The 20,227-nt window shown below is 43.0% G+C and overlaps 1 protein-coding gene across 1 annotated transcript; it reads right to left on the bottom strand.

Annotated features, from left to right (window-relative positions):
* Nucleotides 1-4,443: 4,443 nt before the first annotated feature.
* LOC137890638 (junctional cadherin 5-associated protein) lies at nucleotides 4,444-19,964 on the bottom strand. Its single transcript, XM_068734804.1, has 4 exons — nucleotides 19,901-19,964; nucleotides 14,318-14,756; nucleotides 8,362-12,254; nucleotides 4,444-7,660 (listed from the first exon to the last, which is right to left on the bottom strand). Exons 2-4 carry the CDS (start codon nucleotides 14,641-14,643, stop codon nucleotides 7,626-7,628), a joined length of 4,254 nt encoding a protein of 1,417 aa, XP_068590905.1. The 5' UTR covers nucleotides 14,644-14,756; nucleotides 19,901-19,964; the 3' UTR covers nucleotides 4,444-7,625.
* Between the last annotated feature and the right edge of the window lie 263 nt (nucleotides 19,965-20,227).

The following is a 20,227-nucleotide window of genomic DNA, read 5'->3' as shown; positions in this document are numbered from 1 at the left end:
TCTGCAGCATGCCAACAACAACAACAACAACAACAACAACATAAAGCAGGAGCTATGTTTCACCATTGCCTTTAGTTAAAAAAAAAAAGTGCACAAATCAGCACTTGCTTGCTAAAGGAAAGCATACATGAAACTACTTTGTATAAAAGCTTGTTGTTCTGATGTCCATTAGCTGACCAACGAATAAGCTTATTAGTGCAAACAAAGAAACGCAGCAAAGCATATCTGCATTTGTTCATCTATATTCTAAACTATTTCAACAAAACAATCTAATGAATGCTTATAACTGGGTGGTGGTTGCAGATATGTCTTCTTATATGTAGATGAACAGAATCCAGTGGCAGAGGGTCGAGCGTGGGGCCGGTCAGTAAACCTGTCTGTTCATTGTGACGGGTGCAGCAGGTGCACCAAGCAACTGTTGGAGGGAGTTACATGCACACACACACACACACACACACACACACACACACACACACACTATACAAACAAAACTGTGGTGAACCACTGTTGGAACAACGGGCCGGCCCAACACATTGACGAAAGATCAGCTGCACACACATGCCACCATACAGCCATAATCTGGAGGTTGGAATGCTAATTCCCGTGTGGTTACTTGAGACGGCACGCAGCAACAAGAGGGAGGTTTGGTTGGGACACTGCATTCAGTCCTCTGAGGGGGGGGGGGGGAATGTAAACCAGACACCAGACACCAGTCACGCACACTGCTGAGCTTTGGCACCAAAGTTTGAACCCGCGACAGGGTGGCTTGGTAAAAATAAGAGTGGTTATGAATGAGTTTCCCCATCTTAAAGACACTTTTGTACAATTCTTTCACTGTCTTTGATTCTTTTTGGGCATGATGCACTTTTCAAATGAAGTAATTCTGATTTTGTCTTTGACTGTGACCCAAAGTGATCCTGTTTTAACAGCTGATGGTTTACACACCTGCTGATACCGATACACCAGAATTAATGAATACAAAACAATTTTTTTTTACAAGTGTAACTTCTGTGCAACTAAACATCCTGTTATAATTCAGTAAATGTTTCATTACCTTATTAGATGCCAGAATATTATTGCAATTTCTCAGTACATTTAAGTCACGAGGAAGCTATTGTATCTCAAAAATAAATTAAGTAACCTAACGTAACAGCTACACATCCTTTAATCTACTTATCATACACCCGAGAGTCTACAGTTTACATAACTCAACACAAAGCTGAATGATGGTTGTCAGATTCATCATAAAAGAACTGTCTGCTTACTTGCTGACCTATAACTATATCTTGATATATACCATAGCATGCATGAGATCAAAATAAGAAAGACAAAACCATACTCACAATGTTTTAGCTTCAATGATAGTCCATTTATCCCGTCAGCAGAATTCTGAGATTCAAAGCCACCGAACAACGGGTCTCACAAGTCCCCTAATCAGAGCGAAGCAGATGCTGAGGAGGCAGGACGCAGGAGGCAGGAGGCAGGAGGCGCAGGTGTGAGCAGGTAAACCCAAAGTCATCCACCATGAAGCAGGTCCGACCTCAGCAGCCGACAAATATAGCCTGGTGCTTTCCCCACTAGCTAAATAAATCAGTCCAGGAACAGCCGAGCAATGAAGAAAGAGAAGAAGGGAGAGAGAGAGAGCGGGAGGGAGTGGGGTGTGCAGGAGAGGGGTGAAGGAGAGGGACAGGGATGCACAAGAAAAAAAATACACAAGAGGGGTGCTAGAACGGACTGATCCTCCAACAATGAGTGATTCTTCAAACTGTTCCAAAAGTCAAAACTGGGGTTTTTAAAATGTCCATTCATGCAAACCAGGTTTGGGACACTGGTCTGATAGTTCACACTGACGAGTGAGAGGCGACACAACATTGCCTCCAAGGGGGTTTGTGGAGTGCGGGCCAAAATCGGCGCGGTAACCTCATCCCACAGCAACCATGTATGGGCTGAAGAGAGCGGCCTCGATAGACGGGCATCTGCCATAAATAGCCAGGAAGCGTCGGGCTCCCAGTGCGGGGGGATCCAATCAGCTGCTAAGCTCCAATCCAGCAGCACAGTGTGTGATCCAGACTCCACGGGGCTCCTGGACCACAACATCGGGGTCTCTGCAGCACAGAGCTGCAACAAAATGTTATTTTGCTTTGAGCAATGCGCGGTTCATCAACACATTATCATTACAAGGTACATTTGTATTCATTTCAGCCAAATAATAAGGCATATTCAACTGTATGATACAAAACTGGTTTATCAGTTTTATAAACATTGCGTTGAATGGCTTTATATCTAAAGCCTTGTCTCTATTTAAGATTGAAAGTGTTCTTGCCAAAGTACTAAAGATCAGCTGTTGAGGTGCACTAAAGAGGATCTCTTCTCTGCTGATGTAAATATTTATGAAAAGTTAAGCAACTATTTGTTCACCTACAAAAAATGGAAATGTGAGCGAAGCAAGCAAACAATTTTGCAACTTTCCATTTATTCCACAATATGTCTTTTAAAAAAAGAAAAGAAAAAAAGATTGAAGATGTAGACATTAAAGTCAACGAAATCCTTGCTGAATTAAAAGTGGCATTTTATTTTAGAGAAAATTGGCATCATGTTGGAATTTAACAATTATTTTACCTTTTAGTTTGGAATGGTATACACTTATAAATCTACTATAGACAGTGTAAAAACAGGCTGCTTATAGAGTGACAATGACTTTCACATGGACACTAACAACTATATGTGTCAAAGTGACTATGCTATATTTAAAAGGACTAGAAACTGTAAAGGTATTCTCTGCCTGCACATCTTGTGGTAGAGAAGAATCTGGGTTTAAGGTGTTTTTGGTGTTGTATTTTTATAGTTTAGCTCCATCTTGTGGACATAATAAGTACATAACTACATGCAATCCTTTGCGTCTTTCTACAGGTGTTTACACCAAACACATGTAAGTGTAAGAAGTACTCTCCTCCTTTCAGTTTGTTCTTCTTCTCATGTTCTGGGGTGTGGTTGTCGAGAATGCAGTCTGTGTGCAAGGAGGACAACTGTCACTGGGCCCTTAATGGAGTTACGTATTCCCCAAGCAACAGAGGCAAGCATGCTTGACAGTAGTACAAAGTGTAAAGTAATGACAGATATGTGGTTTACTTACAGTGGTATGGCTCGGAGATGGAGACAGCTGTGATGGGGGGGACAGCTGGAGATTAATGGCAGTAAGGTCTGAAGAACAGTGGCAGTTGGAACAGTTTCATTCTGAAGACACCAAAGAAGGTGTGATAAGATAAGATAAAATAAGATAAGATAATCCTTTATTAGTCCTGCAGCCAGGAAATTTACAGGATTACAGCAGCATAGTGGATAGTGCAAAGAAGAGACATAGTAAAAAAATTAAGATCAAAACAAGAATTATAAATAAGTAAATACGTAATTAAACAGTAAAGAATATTCAATAAGTAAAAAAAATCCACAATAAGTAAAATAACTAAAATATGATATATACAAACAGAATAATTGTGGTATTGCGCAGTGTGTATATATATATATATATATATATATATATATATATATATATATATCGCACAGAAGAAGAAAAACCTACTACTACTACATGATTTAAAAAGACACAATGACATCAGACTATATTATAACTTACAAACTTAACAAATTTGTTCTTGCAGTTGTAATGGTTCCCATTAGAAGAACCAGTACCACTACTAGTAGCAGTCAAATGGTAATAGTGGTGGTAGTGGTATATTATTTTGTAGCAACAACAGTATAGTAAAAGTGAAAATGTAATGGATATATCATGCTATTCTGGGGTTTTATTTGAGGAAGATGGTCAGCAACAGTCCCATGTTGACCTACAGTTACCAAAACTGAAAAGTCTAGCTAACATGGCTAACGTTAGCCTGCTTTCTATGGCAAATGGAAAGCTTCAGGTTCTAAGAAAACCCGGTTTTGATGTGTGGTTAGCAAGAGAACAACATACCACAAGTAAATATTTTGTGTAAAATTACTGGGAACAAATCCAGAAGTCGCTGTGTTCCTATTTGGGGCTAACATTAAGCTTAAAACGTTAGCTTCAGTAGTCTAATTAGCTAACCTTAGGTGTACGTTAGCAGTTATTTAGCTAGCTATTACTACCTTCTATGGCTACTACAGGAAACACAAGTAATCATTCATAGTTTTAAAAATGTGTAATTATGCTGAATGAAAGCCCTTAACATTAAAGTTATTTATCCTTCGAGCCAAACTGGTATACTGGCAGCACCAGATTAATGCAGTATTTAAGCTAACGTTAACACTGTTATTTGGGGTTGATACAGTGATTCTGTAAACAGACGTATGAAATTAAAAAATGTTAAAAATGTTTTCTTTTCGGCTAATGAGAATAAATAAATCAAACAAATCCTGTAAATGACCGCTCGGCAATTGATCACAAACACAAATTTCATGCAAAGAGTTTATTTATGAATCAGACTGCAGTATCATACAACAGTAGCACAATCATATGACTATGGATTATGCTCATATTTATAGATACAAAGATAAAGGCATGTCTTAAAGGAAATAAAATGAATGAGTTTTTTTATTTACTCTAAAAATAGCTTTTAAATACTTGGCATAGTTTTGTAAATTAAATTCTAAAACATAATGTTTGCCCACTGGTTTTACTATTGGAGTACCAAATGCAAATATACTTTATGAAAAACATTTTTTTCCTCCTCTCTCTTGCATTTCATGCAAGGAAGAAAAAAAGATGTCAGTGAGTACAAAAAAGCACTTAAATCTCATATGAAAATAGAAAATATTACAAGTGTGCATAATTACTTCATGTTGCACATAACCTGCAGTACAAAAAGTCAAATGACACTATGTTCAAGTGTACCTGACATGCCAATTATTAGGGGGGGGGGGGCGTATGTACTGAAATAGCTATTTAAATGTTGTCGGGGGCAGTTTACACACAAGACCAAGGCTAAGCCTTTCAGTCCGCAAAATGAATTGAAAATGAGATGTGTCAGTAATTATGGGCGTGCCAGCTTGTCCTCCCTGTGATGCTGACTGTGTAGTTGTCTTGAAACACTGAATCTCATCCTGCACTTTTTTAAATTATGCTTTTTGTATTATTTGAAGTTCACAGTTTTGATTCAATGTTCCCTACAGATAAACGGCATGAAGAGCAGAAACTATCCACAATGCTACTGTACCCCTCCAGCCAGAGGGATGGCAGAACAGTAAGTTGTTTGTAAAAACCTAAGGTATGAAACAGTGCTTAGTAGGTTAATATTTGGCATTGCCTGGAGTATAATGTAATGCACACATAATAAGGCGACATGATTATTCCAAATTTACAAGAAATGTTTGAAATACAAGACAAAGTTCTGAGTTGATAAAATGCTACAACTGTAAAATGCTACATAACAATTAAGTGATACTTGTGATTAAACAGTGATGGTTTACTACAAATCTGTTGATACATTAAACCAATGCAGCGCTGCTGTTGTGGGAAAAACCACGTAACTGCACACTTGTTTTTATCCACAAGATAATTTTTTTAAATTATTTTGATCATTAAGTAAGTTTTGAGTGATGATTTAAAATGTATTAAAAACCCTTGTATTTAAAAAAAAATCAGTTTTAGTACTTTTCTTTGCAAATTCGTGGTTTTTAGCCAAAAATAGCATACTGCATTGTTTCCTTTAGTGCAATAAGTGTTAGGGACGGCAGAACATTTTACACAAAATGAACACACTGTGGAATGAAAGAAACAAAGAAAGAAAGGAGGAGGTTAGGAGGAGGACGGAAAGGGAGGGTGTAAGGAAGGAAAAGAAAAAAATTTCCCAATTTTATTTCTAAAAATGTTTCGAGGAACCAACAACAGAACAATACATGATTTGAACTGGAAGACATACAAAGACAAAAATATGACACAGGTCATGTCTGACCACCAACGTAGGAAATACAGCTGAGATGGATTGATGTATCAAATATCACAAGGACGGTCCAACATTGACTCTGTTAGCGTATGAAAAAGCACTATCAAATAGGAAATCATGGCACAATCAAAAAGTTTCCACCACATCAACACTGGCGATGATGAACCCTATCGCTCACTGAAACCGAACCGTGTGATCAAGGCACACCACAGGGCCATCCCTTCTTATATCACTCTGTTAGATTTTAAAGCACTAGAAAATTATGTATACTCTCAGTATGATTCTATACAGACGTATGATACTTTCAGCTTGATAGAAGTGTGGAGAAATAAAATTTCATGGTTAAATACAAAATATCTCTGAAAATATTTAAAATATACTTTATTTTGTACATTATGCAAACTGATTAACAATTCGATGATAACAAAAATAATTTTTCATGAAATGGCGTCTTTTTGCGATACAGATGTATGAACATAGATATATCTCATGAAGTAAAGCACCCACCCCGTTAAGCGCCCATATACCCTGACACGATTCCATATCCCTGTAATATGATTTGAATGACACGTTCACATTAAAACTCCTGACAATGGTTCCTACAGGTAGCTCCACTACACCACTGAGCTGTTTGTACAACAATATTGCTCTACCTATCTTTTTTTTTTTTTGTTTTTTTTTTGTTCTTTTTTTGTTCTTTATCCCTATATCCATCTTTTTAAGTTTGCCAAATTCGCCAACCACCACTTGAACTCAATCCGTGCCATTATTGCTTCCTGAAATTACCTGGAAATGGGAGCTATACATCGGATTGATCAGAGGACTAACACACATCTGGTTAAAGAAGGCAGCTCTCCCTTTTCCAGCGTAGAACCAATGTAACGTATAATAGGTCACCGGTCTATCATGTCATGTGGTGTAGAGTCACCCTTCATTGAAGAGCTCTATGGGTTATGGTTGCAGTGTGTACAAAAGCAATGAGAAAGGGCACAATGTCGTTCAAATTTTAAAAAAGAAAGGCTGATTGATCTCATCTGAAAATCAAAACAGTTCTTGAGCCAGAGACAGTGATGTCCAGTTCTAAAACAGGTGTCGCCTCACCACGACAATCAGATACGCAGTTTATTTTGGTGTAGTTTAAATGCAACAGAACAGGTTTGTGACAATAACCCTTCTAAGTCTACGTTAGGCTAAACATAAACGCTTACATTCATATCCTTAACAGCTCGCCCGTAAACAAACTGATTCGTTCAGTATGCGAAAAATGTCTCGACTGTATTCACTATGGACATTTTAGAAGTTCTAGTATGCACGACAGAATTGCATAATGCCTGCCAATGAGAAAAGCATAGGGAGGGTAGAATAGAAAGGACAAGCCGCTACAAGAAGACTAACTAGTAAAAACCCTATAAGAGGATGGGCTCGGGGATGGAGGACGGATGGGGTTGTGGGAAGTCAGTTTGGGAAGGCTGGGGAGGGATTCGAAGTGGAAGTTGCCCCACAAGTTAAAGGGGCACCTCCCTTTTGGCAGTGGAACAGCACTCTTAGCAGTCAACGCAGCGCCGAGGGTGAGGGTGTACACAATGCTCTTGTCGGACAAGAAGGCCATTTCAGTGTCAAGATGAGATGAAGGCATTCTAGTAGGCAGCCAGGTCACAGTGTTGGAGCTAAAAACCTCAGATGGAGATGATGGACGCAGTCTTTCTACACTGTCTCCACTCGGCTGGGATCATGGGGTTCTGGGATGTAAAGGAGAAAAATATTCATTCACAAAAAGTGTATTTGTATAGATATATATATATAGTATTGTATTATATCATTCAACATAAGGAGCTAACTCAAAGAAGGATAGTAAGGTACAAAGTGTTCAGGTGTGCTTTGCATGTATTCTGTTCACTCCAGTGACATAAAAGTCAGTGATATGTTTAATGGATTTGAATTCACTGAGGAGGGTTGAAGACTTGCACTATCTTTGGGCACCGACACCATCTTGTGGAGATGTCTTAAACAGCAAGGCCCGTTGGCAGTCTCCTCAATTTTGATAACTTGCAACCTTATAATCTAAAAATGTATTTTTGTGCAGACTTACAGGAGACTATAACCGTTCTTCTAAATTGGTGTTTTTACGATTGGTGAGAAAAAATGCATTTAAATGAAACATTCACTCGTGGTTTAGTCTGCAGTCGAACCTGAAGCATGCATAATATATCTGTGGATAGGGACAGTGAGATCATATGATGCATTGAACTATTTTAAATAATTGCATTGGTAATTTCCTTTTCTCTTTTGGTTTGATAGTCAACTGAATCTGTGTGGACCAAGAACCACAAGGGAAATAAATGTTTGTGAATAATTTCTAAATGTGGGTACATTTGTAAAGCTGTACAGATAGTCCTCTAAATTTGAGTTTCATTTTTCAAGTCTAATGTTCTTATCTTACCTGAGAGAGATGACTCCTCCTCATCTTGCAACACTGTCTCCTCAGAGACCTGCTGTGAATGGGTGACCTCTTGCTCTTGATCATTCTCCTTGTCTCCCTGAGGAGCAGGGTGGGGCTCCTCCTCGTGTTCGTCCTTGCCCTCCCCCTCCGCCTCCGCCTCCCCCTCCCCAGAGTCAGTGCTCCTGATGCTGAGGCGCCTCACGCGATACATAACGTCCACCTCCCTCATGCGGGCCAGGCGCTCAACTGCCACGCGACCCGGAGAAACGGCCAGCTTGGTCTGCAACGCTTCCATTCGCTGGACGGGGCCCTTGCTCCTCCTCTCCCCCTCTAAGCTAAGAGACAGCCTGCGGTCTAGGTTTGGGGGGACTGAAAGTGGCAGTCTATCTGGCGGAAACTCCGGTAACCCTGGGTGGTCTCGCCCCAGATGAGTCCGTAGACCGAGTCTATGCTCTGGAGTAGCAAATGGCTTCTTTTCTTGCTCTTGCTTGTCATCAGGCAGTGTACTGTCTTGTCCCTCACACTCACTTTTCACTTCAGCTGTCTGTTTGTCTGCAACGCCCGCAGGTGTTTCTCCTGTAATGGCTTCCTTCGCTCCTAATTCTGCTTCCTTAGTTGCTGTTTCACTCGCACTCTGTTCCCCTGTGACTTGGGGGTCTGCTGGCGCATCAGTTGCTAATATTGTGGATGCGCTGTCCTCCGCAGCTCCATTTGCAGGGATGCTCTCAGCAGGATTAACTGCGCACAAATCGTCTACTGCCTGAGCATTGTCTGTTTTGTCACCCCCTCCCACATTTTCCTCTGTCATTGAATGCTGCTCCCTTGTTTCAGCACACAGGTCAGACCCTGACTGATTCAAACTCGAGTCATTTGGCTCCTCTGTTTTTGTATCTTCTGCTGGACTTTCTAAAGCAGCGCGTCGTGGCGGACTGCCGTTTTGATTGGTCGAGCTGTCCGAGCTGTTCTCCTCGTGAAGCGGAGGCAATGGGCCCTGTCTCATCTGATTCTCGAGCTCTCTTTTACAAATAGGGCACTCCTCCTCTGATTCGGCACTGAGATCTTGAAGAGTGTCTGCGTCATTAGGTTTAGAACTGCCTGCGGACGCTTTATTGACATCCGCCGGGTCTCTAGGGTGACGCAAAGTCTGGCATATGTCCTCATAATCAGGAGGACTAGTGAGCGTAGAGGCGTCCTGCATTGGCTGTCTATCTGCCCACGGCACCTCAGCTGCTGCGGTGCGCGTTGTCGGACTGAAGTCACAAAGTGGTGTCTCGATAGGCTCATCCGGCAGGTCTAGTTTCACTGTCCTGCCGTCGTTGCTCCGTCTGCGCGAAAGATGTGTAACAACCCTGTATTCTCTGAAACCTGTCTCCCGAGGTGGGACGGGGAGCTCCTCCCTAAGCTGCTTGCTGAAGGTTACTGACTTTGTTGCAGGCCTGGAGAAGGCGCTCTTGACTTCCCTGTATTCTGGGTCAACGGACCAGCTCACTGCACTGCGCCTAAGGCTGCTGGGTTTGTTGAGAGGTTCTGATGTCAATCGGATTTTGATACGCTCAGGGATTTGAACAGAACCATTTGGGACTTTATTGCTGGCAGTGCCTAGCTCCAAGATGTCTTTGTAGGCCTCGTTAAGGTCCTCTATGCACTTGTCAACACTGGGCTGTTTGCTGCTCTGCTGCTGCTGCTGATCCTGGACTTCTTTTTTGATCACCTCCAGCTCTTTCACAGCATCCCATGGACGCTGGCTGGCCGGTTTCAGCAGTAACTGCTCAAATGGCTCCTGCCCACTATTTGCTGCTGGTATGGTCTCCTCCACATTTCCTGAGGGTGGTACTGCTGGCTGCTGAGCTGTGCTCTTGTTCAGCTGGTTGGAGAAGGTGGCGGTCAGGGAGAAGGCGCTGTTGCTTGATAGTTTCAGGCTCTTCACTCCCTTTATAGGAAAGCTGAAGGCAGTGCCCACTACACCGCTGCTATCAGGAGGGACTTCAGTGCCAGGAGGGACAGGTTCTTGTTGTGCTTCCTTGTTTTCAGAGTCAGGTTTTTGGGCCTCTGGGCTAGTTTGTGTCTCCTGGTCTCTATACTGGTTTGCAGGCCAGGTACCCGACAGTTTCATCTCCTTGTAATGGTTTATCTTAGGGGGTCTACAGGGTACTCTTTTAAACATTTTGCTGCTCGCTCGACTGCTTGTTTTGCTGCTCGCTATGCTACCAGTAAGTGCTTGCAGCTCAGCTTCAGCTGAAGATGTGCTTTGGAGACTTTGGTTTGTTAAATGGCCAGTTTTGTTGTCACTAGGACTGTCCGCTGGGTCTGGTGACTTCTCATTGTTGTTATTCTGATCACGGATTGTTCCAGTAAGCTGCGGAGTAACAGGTACAGACACTAAACAAAAAATTGTCTCGCTAAGTCTCTTTTTTAGATTCTTGGATTTGTCTTTCTCTGGTGGTTCAGGTTGTTCCACCTTTTTTACTTCAGTTACAGTTTCAGAGACACCCTGGTCGGCCGGCTTGCATGGGGGAGGTGGTGGTTTACCCAGAATAGATGAAGGAAAAAACTGACTACGGTTTTGTTCAGGCCCTACACTTTCACTTTTTTTGTTTAATCCCCTGTTGCACCATCGATTACTGCTGTCGTTGTCAGTGAGAGCTGTTTTGCGGGTGTCGGTATTGAGAGCTGGCCCCTGTTGGGGAGGAAAGGCACTATCATGTGGAGATTGTCCTAAAATCTTAGCGGGCAGAATCTCTTTGTTGATGTTACGGATCTTGTCTGAGTCAGTGAGAGAATTCCCGCTAGGCCCTCCTGAGATTTGCTTCACTCTTGGGTCTTCGGTGGGTAGTTGACGGGCATGACCTGGTTGTTCTTCATGTCCAGAATGTACCAGTTTTCGATAGGACGCAGCACGTTCTCCATAATGTTCCAGCCATGAACCCGCCTGTCTGTAAAACCACCTTCCAGGATCTGAGTGGGGCATCTGCAGAGCTTCCGCCCTCCATCTTAGGTTTGCCATTTCATTGCGGTTGATTGAAACTGCTCTTGGGGGTGGGCCTCTTCTATAAGATGGGGGTGGGATGTAGCCTGGGGGCTCCATTCCAGTGAGGGAGTGTTGTGCGAAATAGTCTTGTCTCAGATCCCCACCCCTTGGATAGTAGATAGGCCTTTCTTTTTGTTTGGCACCCTGCTCTATAGCAAGCATTTCTGCGCTACCCCTAGTCTGCTGGTGAGTCTCATATGACGGAGGCTTTAAAGGCCTGCTGAACCTGGGCTTTGGTAAAAGTGCAACATGGCTGCTTGGCCCTGCATTCCTACCCCACCGGTCCCTGACAACAGCACCACTATAGATATACCTACTATAGGGTCCAGAGAAGACAGTGCTGCTTATTCTCTGTTGTCTATCAGGTAGGCTCGGCCTGGAGGGAATGAGCTCTCTGCTGGCAGTTCCATCGGGTGACAAAACTCTGGGGAGAGACTGAGACTTTGCTTTAGTTCTTGGGTGAAAAAAACCCTCAGGTGTCCTCAGGCGGTACTGGTCCTGAGCCCACCTGTCCCCGTCCCCATCCGACAGCTGCCTTCCCAGGCCCACAGCAGGCCTCCACTCCTCTGTACCGAGGCTCTGGCACTTCCTCTCCCCAGTCACTCTCAGCTGACCAGGGGCTGCATCCAGGTCCCTTAGCCAGGAAATGTCCTCCCATAGCTGCTGCGCTTGCCTCTCTGCTCTGTGTTCCTCTGCTGCAATCAGGGCCTGTGGCCTCCATGCACCTGCAGAGGCCCTCAGCTCCCTGCCATCAGCATAGTCCAGGAGGATGCTAAAGTCCTGACCTCGCCTCCGCCAGTAGGAAACATCCCTCTCGTCATGGCTCAGCGGCTCTGAGTAAGTCAAACTGGGAACATCGTAGAACCTGCAAAGACAGAAAAGATCAGTGTGAATAAGATAGTCAAAGTGTCACAGAATGAGAGTGAGTGAGTCTAGGTTGACACTTGCAAAACAGTTGCAAGATGAGTGACATTTGACTCACAGTCATTAGGTATAAGCACAGAATAGTGTCTGAAAGGCAACATTCTTTTCTTGATTGACAGTGTTCTGGTTTTTCCATTGTTTAAAAAAACAAAACAATAAAAAGACGCTATTAAAACATTAGATTTGATAAATGTGTCTATGCCAGTCTCAAGCATGTATTTTGACTTTGGCAGCATTGGCTCTCCAATGCAACTTAATCAAGGAGAGCCGGCACATATGAGACAGAAGTGCTTAAGTCAGCGGCTCCCAAGTCCCTTGAAGAAACCATGAAATTGTGATGCTACTGCAATATGATCTGCATATTAAATTGTGCTGACCTTATCTTGTAAGCTGGTCATCTGGACAGCGACTTTGGCTCTTAGAGAAAGTCTGAGCAAAAACATCCCATAACCTGGTCTGACGCGATAGCACAAAGGACCTTCTTTCCCTCTGATGAACTGATCCTATGACTCAGTTAGCGAGACTAAACTATTGCCTTTTAGGAGATGCAGTACGACCTACCGATACACACTAGCAGTCTGCTGCTCTAAGTAACAATAAAACATCATAAAGGAGAAAATCCGAAGAAGAGGCCCTTTCTGAACGTATATTTTATTTCACGAGCTTTAATATACATTTTAAACTTAACATAAAATGATTTTTGGCAGGCTCAAAACAGTGGTTCCACTGTAGTGTGATAAAGCAGTGCCGCCTGGAGATAATTTTAGTTATGGTCCCAAATTTAATTCTTAGGTGCAGGATATGGCTGTAATGCATATTTCATTGCCAACACAATTAGCTTAGAAATAGCACACTTAATTATAACAGATTGAGTCTACAAAAAAACAGAGCTTCACTTCTTTGTGTTCAAAGGGGGTCATTTTGTTATATTGTTATTTTAATTCTGGAATTTTCCCCAAGCAGTTGTGGTACTTCTCTTGGTGTGGCAGAAGTGGACTGCTGAAACACTTTGATATCCATGAATAGGTCATTATGTCACATCCAACCATGTTTTAAAGCCACCATGATGACAGTCAGCTATAATGGAACGAGGGAGTGCGGCTTCGAAATCCAAACGTAACCATCGGGTCTTTCAAATAATATTAATAAATCAATAATTGTATTTTCTCAGGCTAGTTATTACCTATGATACAACCACGTAATGTGGTAAAGATTTGCAGAAAGCAGTTCCATAATCTAACCATAATATATATCATGAATACATATTACAATATAAGTTTGAAAAATATCAAGTCTCGTAAAAAAATAAAAGAGAACTCAAGATGAATTACAATGACCCTTTTTTAAGAGTCTCATACGCGCGCTGCTCTAAATCGCTGCGTTAGTCACCGTACTCGTTCATTTAAGCAGCAAAGTCAATGGATCATCCTCAGCAGCATATGCTACTGTATGGCTGAGGGGAGCCGCGCTGTGCACACTTGCCCAGCAACATGCTTACATCACAGAGCACGTGCTGGGCGGGATTCAGTGTGCCACTGTTTATAGTGGAGTGATTACGCGCCTGTCTTGAGGCATGTTCAGTCCTCCTCAGTTTGCTCACTGTCTAGTGCCGCTGTTTACATCTGCCTGTCTGGAGGCTGCTGGAGACGACGCCGGCGCTCGGGTGGGCTCCACGGAGACGCGAGCCACCCCTCCGTGCGGACATGTAAACACCTCAAACGAATGCAAAGGCACCTTTCATAATTCCTCATATGCCGGCATAAGATATGTCAGTGGTGCTGCTGCAGCCTGAGTGTTCTGCAGCTCTGGAAGGAGGGGAAAGGGAAGAGGAGGAAGGAAAAAAAAAAAAAAAAAAAACCCTGCGCAGTGCAGACTCAGTTTGCATGCAATACCAAAGGGCCCCAGTGAGACAGGGGGGGGGTAAGGGGGGGAAAAAAAGGAAGGTAAAGGGTGTGGGGGATCGCAAAAGAGAGGGGGGAAGAAGAAAAAAAAAAACCCACTCACCCACTATCTGTGGCGAGAGAATCACCCAAGGGCTGAGTGTCACCTAGGATACCGATGCCGAGTTCTTTTCTCCTCTGGATCCTTTCCCCGCTCTCGTTGTCTGTGGCGGGGTAGCCCTTCACCAGCGCCTGCCTGCTGCCGTAGATGCCCGTGATAGATGCCCCCCGGTCGGCCTCGTACCCGTTCAGCGTCCCCCGGCCGGCCCTGTTGTCCACGAGTTCACGCTGGCAATCGGCGGGGCGCTTGTCATAAGGCGTGGCAGACGGAGGGCCGCTCTTGGGCAATTTGTATCCGTGCGAAATGAGGAGGTCCTCCACACTGTACATGGTGGCGCGGCTCTCTCACTTCTGGGCACGGAGGGCAAAGGTGGGTGTGTTGCCGCCTTATGCGCAGTGCTGCTGGTGGAGGCTGGAGCGCGGTTGCTCAGCAGAGGCCATCACTAAGGGAAGGACAGGGGAAGGGAAGAGGTAACATGTGAACAGATTATTTCTGCATGCACACTTTGAATGGAGGACGCGAGCAGATGTCAGAAAATACAGACGTTTGTGTTACAGCTCCAGATGTGTTCAGGCGGGGTTTTTTTTTCCAGCATGGGCTATGTTGAAAGCTGAGAGAATGTTTTCCTAAATTAAACATGAACACGTGCTAAACATGGTACAGTCATTTGTGCAGACATCATGCAGTGTCTCCAAGGTTGACTCTGGAATGTACAGCTTCAGTGTTAAAGGTGCACACTGCAGAATTTAAGACCCCATCTTTTTTGAATGCAGTTTACTATCCTGAACATGGATTCTCTCCCAAATCTATAGCCACGCCCTTCCTTCCTCCCAAAGACATTGTCTTATCTTTCCAAACTGTCCATAACCGCTGTGTAGCCTCATATAGGAACAGCTCAATTGAAAGTTGTTCCCATCTATTAAACCTCTCTCTAAATATAGATTTCTCTACCCTTTGTCTCCGATAATGTACAGTCAAAAATGTGATTTAACCTGAATAGAAGCAGGTTCTCAGTGTAACATTAGTCATCAGTAATTACAACCACAGTAATTGTTCTCCAGACACTCGGCAGCATGTGAACACTGCTGTGCTTCCGCCAATAGTCAAAAAACTTCACAAAAACTAGGCAGTAATTCTCCAACATTAAGTAAAGAGAAGAGTCTGAGTCTCGTCCAGTATATTCTGCATTATGTATATTTGCCCCCCCGGTAACGTTATAGAGCTGCATCGCCACAGACATGGGAAAATGAAATATTCAATAGAAATGACTGCAAATAATATATACTGCCCCTTGTCTCTGTGCGGTGTCGCTATACACGGTGTAAGCTCGTATTTCTTCTGTCGTAATGGCCTCAGAAAAAAAAACATATTACATTTATTACATGTAGTTAAAGTGATTCAGCTCCTGGTGCATAAAAGTCTAACTTGCAGTGTTAACAAAAAAATCTCTGGAAAGAAAGTAAAATAATAATTAAAAAAAAACACGAATCTTAATTGGTTATTTCACGTTATATTGTGAGACGATTTGTACTTCGAGAAATGTGTATTCACTACTACTCATTTCATCTTAATGGTAATGTATCATATATGTACATTCTTGCAGGTGCATCATGTCTGGTTTGTTTATTTATTTATTCAATCTGTGACTTTGTAAACCATAACTTTACATCGGCCACCACGCCCGGCGAGGACGTACAGGAAGTAGATGTAACTCTGTTTTCAGCTCTTCTCTCAGACTGTAGTCCCTGAGTCTGAGTCTAATTGTCAACACTGTATTGCAAATATAATTTGTATAATTTGTTTTGTCCAACCAACTTTCCCAAAACCGAAACATATTCAGTTAACAACCACAAATGACACAGAAAAGCAGAAAACTAGGAAAACGTTTTTTTGCATGAAAAAGTTCTGAAACGATTAATGTAGCGTCAGAAATGTTGATTCATTTTCTATCTATCGACTCATTTCAGCTCTAAATATCATGCAACAAGTAGTTAAAACAAAAGAGGAACTGTTTTATGACTCGAGTTTAAGAGTCTCCTCCTCAGTTCTTCTGCTGTGTGTGTGTGTGTGTGTGTGTGTGTGTGTGTGTGTGTGTGTGTGCGTGCGTGCGTGCGTGCGTGCGTGCGTGCGTGCGTGCGTGCGTGCGCGCGCGCGCGCGCGTGTGTGTGTGTGGATGCAGACGCAGCCCTCCCTGTCTGATATATTAATTTGTGGCTATAACAGGCCGCCCTGCCTCCAGATGACAGCGGATGCTTTATAAAACACTAACACGGTGATCAAAGGCTTCTCAAACATCAGCATTTTGGCTAACAATGTTTGGACTTGAATAGTGGCTCGCTGTTCATCTCCTATTCTGAAGGCGTCACTTAAAGGACGCTGCTGAATCAAAGACGTGAGCGTTAAAATAGAACTTACAAACCACTACTCACTTCAAGTTAGGGTGACGCTTTGCCAAAAAATTGTTCACAGCGAATACCTTTATTTATTTATTTATTTTACTGAAACTACAATTCTCCATCTGTTATCTCCCAATTACAGATTGTAGTATAAACCGGGGGGGGGGGGGGGGTCATGTGACAGACCTAGTTAATATCTGGTACCAAAGACATCACAGACTGCAAACACGTCCATAGTACAGTAAACTGCTCTGAAGGTTTACCAGGGCACAGTGCCTGTTGCCGCGGTGAGTTGCGTCTGAACGCTCAGGTTTCATATCGTTTGTTTACGAGGAGCAACAAGTGTGATCTTAATAACACACTTGCACATTTAAACAAGCTTGTATGAGGCTAGCTTCTGTCCCTGTACATTGTTTTCGGCTTCCAAAACAGGAATTTTCTGTTATTTCATAATGAATACCGGATGATAGCCATGTATTAAGATGATTTTCACTTTCAAAATGTTTGGAATGAAAACCAAAAGTTTATTTTGTTTTGGGTTTTTTTAGCAAAAAATACTCAAAAGGCACAACAGAATCCTCACAACATAAGGTATTAAATGAAACTTACAACGTAGCACTAATAGAGTTTAACAGTCACTGGACTAACGCTTAACTTCATAATCAATTTATTGGCCAATTATTGTCCCGATGAGTGATTCAAATGTCATAAAACAGAGCCCAAAATGAAATCCTTCTACTTGTTTTGTTGCCTCATTCCCAAAACAGAGGCATATTTTATTCAACATCATACACAACAAAGACGTAGACAAACAGACGTATATATGAGAGAAGCTGGAACCAACAAATATTTTGCCTCTTTTTTTTTTTTTTTGCATTAAAATGAATCGATAATCAAAACAGCTGCTGATTCATTTTCTTTTTCTAATTGTTGCAGCTCACATACGAACTGTTTCATAAGAAGCTGTCCGCTCCATTCACATCAATGAAGCACAAACATATGATATTGAGGAGCTTGACCTGAAGGTGACCTTAACATTTGTCACTCCATAACTTTATCCACTGTGCAGTTGAGAGTGGCCTCTGGCCCGGGAGCTGATTTCATCCCGTATGACTCACTGTAACACTTCACATGTTGGCCCGGAGGTAATTAATACCATCCAGATGTACAAAGGCTCAGCAGAACACCTCCACCCTATAGAAGACCGCGCTGGGTGAAACCCACACGTTCAAGGACGGCACACGTGAAAATGGAATTTATAAATGTAAACTGTAACTTCACTGACTGGAGCCGAAGCAGACCCGAACACAACGTGAGGAAATCAGCAGCATGTGGAAATCAGGGCGTCTGATGTGTGCGAGTCCTCCAACTATTCCTGTCTCTTGAAGTGGAGTGAACAGGCAGCGTGGCGAATGCAGCAAAAATCAACTCAAGGGCTTCTTGAATTAGCCAAATCCAAGATCAGTCATGACCAGTGAAGACAAAAAGTGTAGCTTCCTTTTTAAACGCAGAGTTTTATCAGAGAGAACCACACACACACACACACACACACACACACACACACACGCACACACACAGTGGCCCTCTTTGACAAGGTCACCGCTTCAAATGATTGCAGTGGAAATATAGCACATGAGCCCCCTTTTTTTTTCCTTTTTTTTTTTTTTTTTTTTTTTTGCATAGCAACAACAAAAGTAGCATTAATAATTACAACACAGACAGATTTTCACATGCATGTCACCGATGCGCTGAGGGATGCGACGGTTTGGTGCGTCTGAGGAGAGAACTGACAGTAAGGTCAGCTGGTGTAAAAGTTGCAGTCGAGGTCATTCATTGGCCGATATTTATACTGCTCCTTTTTTATTTTTTTTGCTTATTTTTTTTAATAACTTTCCTGTGCTGCCCTTAAAAAAAATAAAACTTCAACTTTGGAGGTTGAGCCTTAAATTTATTTAAAAACTTTTAGAGGTTTAGTTTTATTGACCGCCCACCCATCTACCCTCCCAGGGCTGAGGGAGAGAGCCCCCCCCCCCCCCACCCAATGTACAGCCAGGCCTTGCAGACTGCATGCACAGGTAGTGGCCACTGTAACACATCAGCACTAGCAGGCAGCACCACCCTTAACTGCCAAGGGAGTGTACCTACATCTTACCTAGTGACAGGGAGATCACAGCGCCACAGACCAGGCTCAGCATTCAGAGAATAAGACAACATAAACCTGCTCATTCAAACTCATTCAAAGCTCAGCACGGTCACAATTAGGCGCACTTTGTGTTGAGTCCACCTGATTCTCTGGAAAACATCTTCCTCAAAATCCCCCCCCCCCCCATGGTTGATAACTTGCTGTATGAATGAATAATGATTTGAAATAGATCCGTTGTATCATAACACACAGCTATCAATAATGTATCACGGTTTGTAGAAATATCTGCCCATGCATGTATACAGTACGACCTACTATAGCCTCGCTGTAGCCGACTGCAGCGTTATAAGGCACAGCCTACATACAATTCACTGCTATGAAATGATTTTTTTTTTTCTTTTCAAAATCGGCTCCCAATACCTGCTTCGCCCAGTCCACGCGCCTATACCAAGAGAGAGAGAGAAAAAACAACCTCTACCTGCACGCGCTGTAAGTTGAAAATATAGTCAGCAGCGGTCATGTTTTGACGAAAGCTAAAATCATAACCTCGTTGCAAAAAAAAATGTTCCCCCAAGAAATGCACGCAGCGCAGCAGCGGGCGCACATCCCCGCCTCGCCACCGAGCAGCGGCGGATCTGTCGAAGGGCGAACATTTTGAGGTGTGTGTGTGTGTGTGTGTGTGTGTGTGTGTGTGTGTGTGTGTGTGTGTGTGTGTGTGTGTGTGTGTGTGTGTGTGTGTGCGCAAGTTGACGCGCGGTTAACGAGGAGGCTTTTTTTTTTTTTTTTTTTTGCAGATGCGTCTTCGCTGACTGTGAGTGTTTACCTAGAGTCGCTGCCTTGCGCTACAGTGGAGAGGCTACGTGAGCCACAGACACAAATTTAAAAAATGTACAAGAAAAAAAAAAAAAAAAAAAAAAAAAAAGACACAGCAACCCCTCCCTAGAAATAAGCCAGTGTCTGCAGAGCGGGGAACATGCAGCAGGATGCCATAACATTGCAAATACAAAAAAAAAGCCGAATAAGGGCGTATAGCAGAGAGACGCATACCTGGGAAGATGCTTGGCGGCGGCCGTCGCAGTTCCCCCTGCGCCCAGCTTTAGCTGCTGAGACTGAGCACTGCACAGAGCCTGAGCCGAGCATGCCGATTGGTAGGCAGAGACGCGCTGGTTGCTGGCTGCCTGGACTCCTCACTACAGCTGAGGTGGGGTGGGCTCCTCACATGCATGCAGCTATACAGAGAGAGAGAGAGGGATGTCAGAATGGTTTCTTCCAAACTGTTTCTCCTAACTTTGCTTTTTTTTTCATAGCAACAGTCTTTTTTTTTTTTTTTTTTCTTCATTCAATCTGGCATATTGACTGGAATGATAACTACCC

The sequence above is a fragment of the Cebidichthys violaceus genome, unplaced genomic scaffold, assembly GCF_023349555.1.
Source record: "Cebidichthys violaceus isolate CVI_PGR_0920_01 unplaced genomic scaffold, fCebVio1.0.p SCAF_67, whole genome shotgun sequence".
Lineage (NCBI taxonomy): Eukaryota > Metazoa > Chordata > Actinopteri > Perciformes > Stichaeidae > Cebidichthys > Cebidichthys violaceus.
Note: the sequence above shows the minus strand (reverse complement) of the source record. Positions and strands in the feature narration are given on the sequence as shown.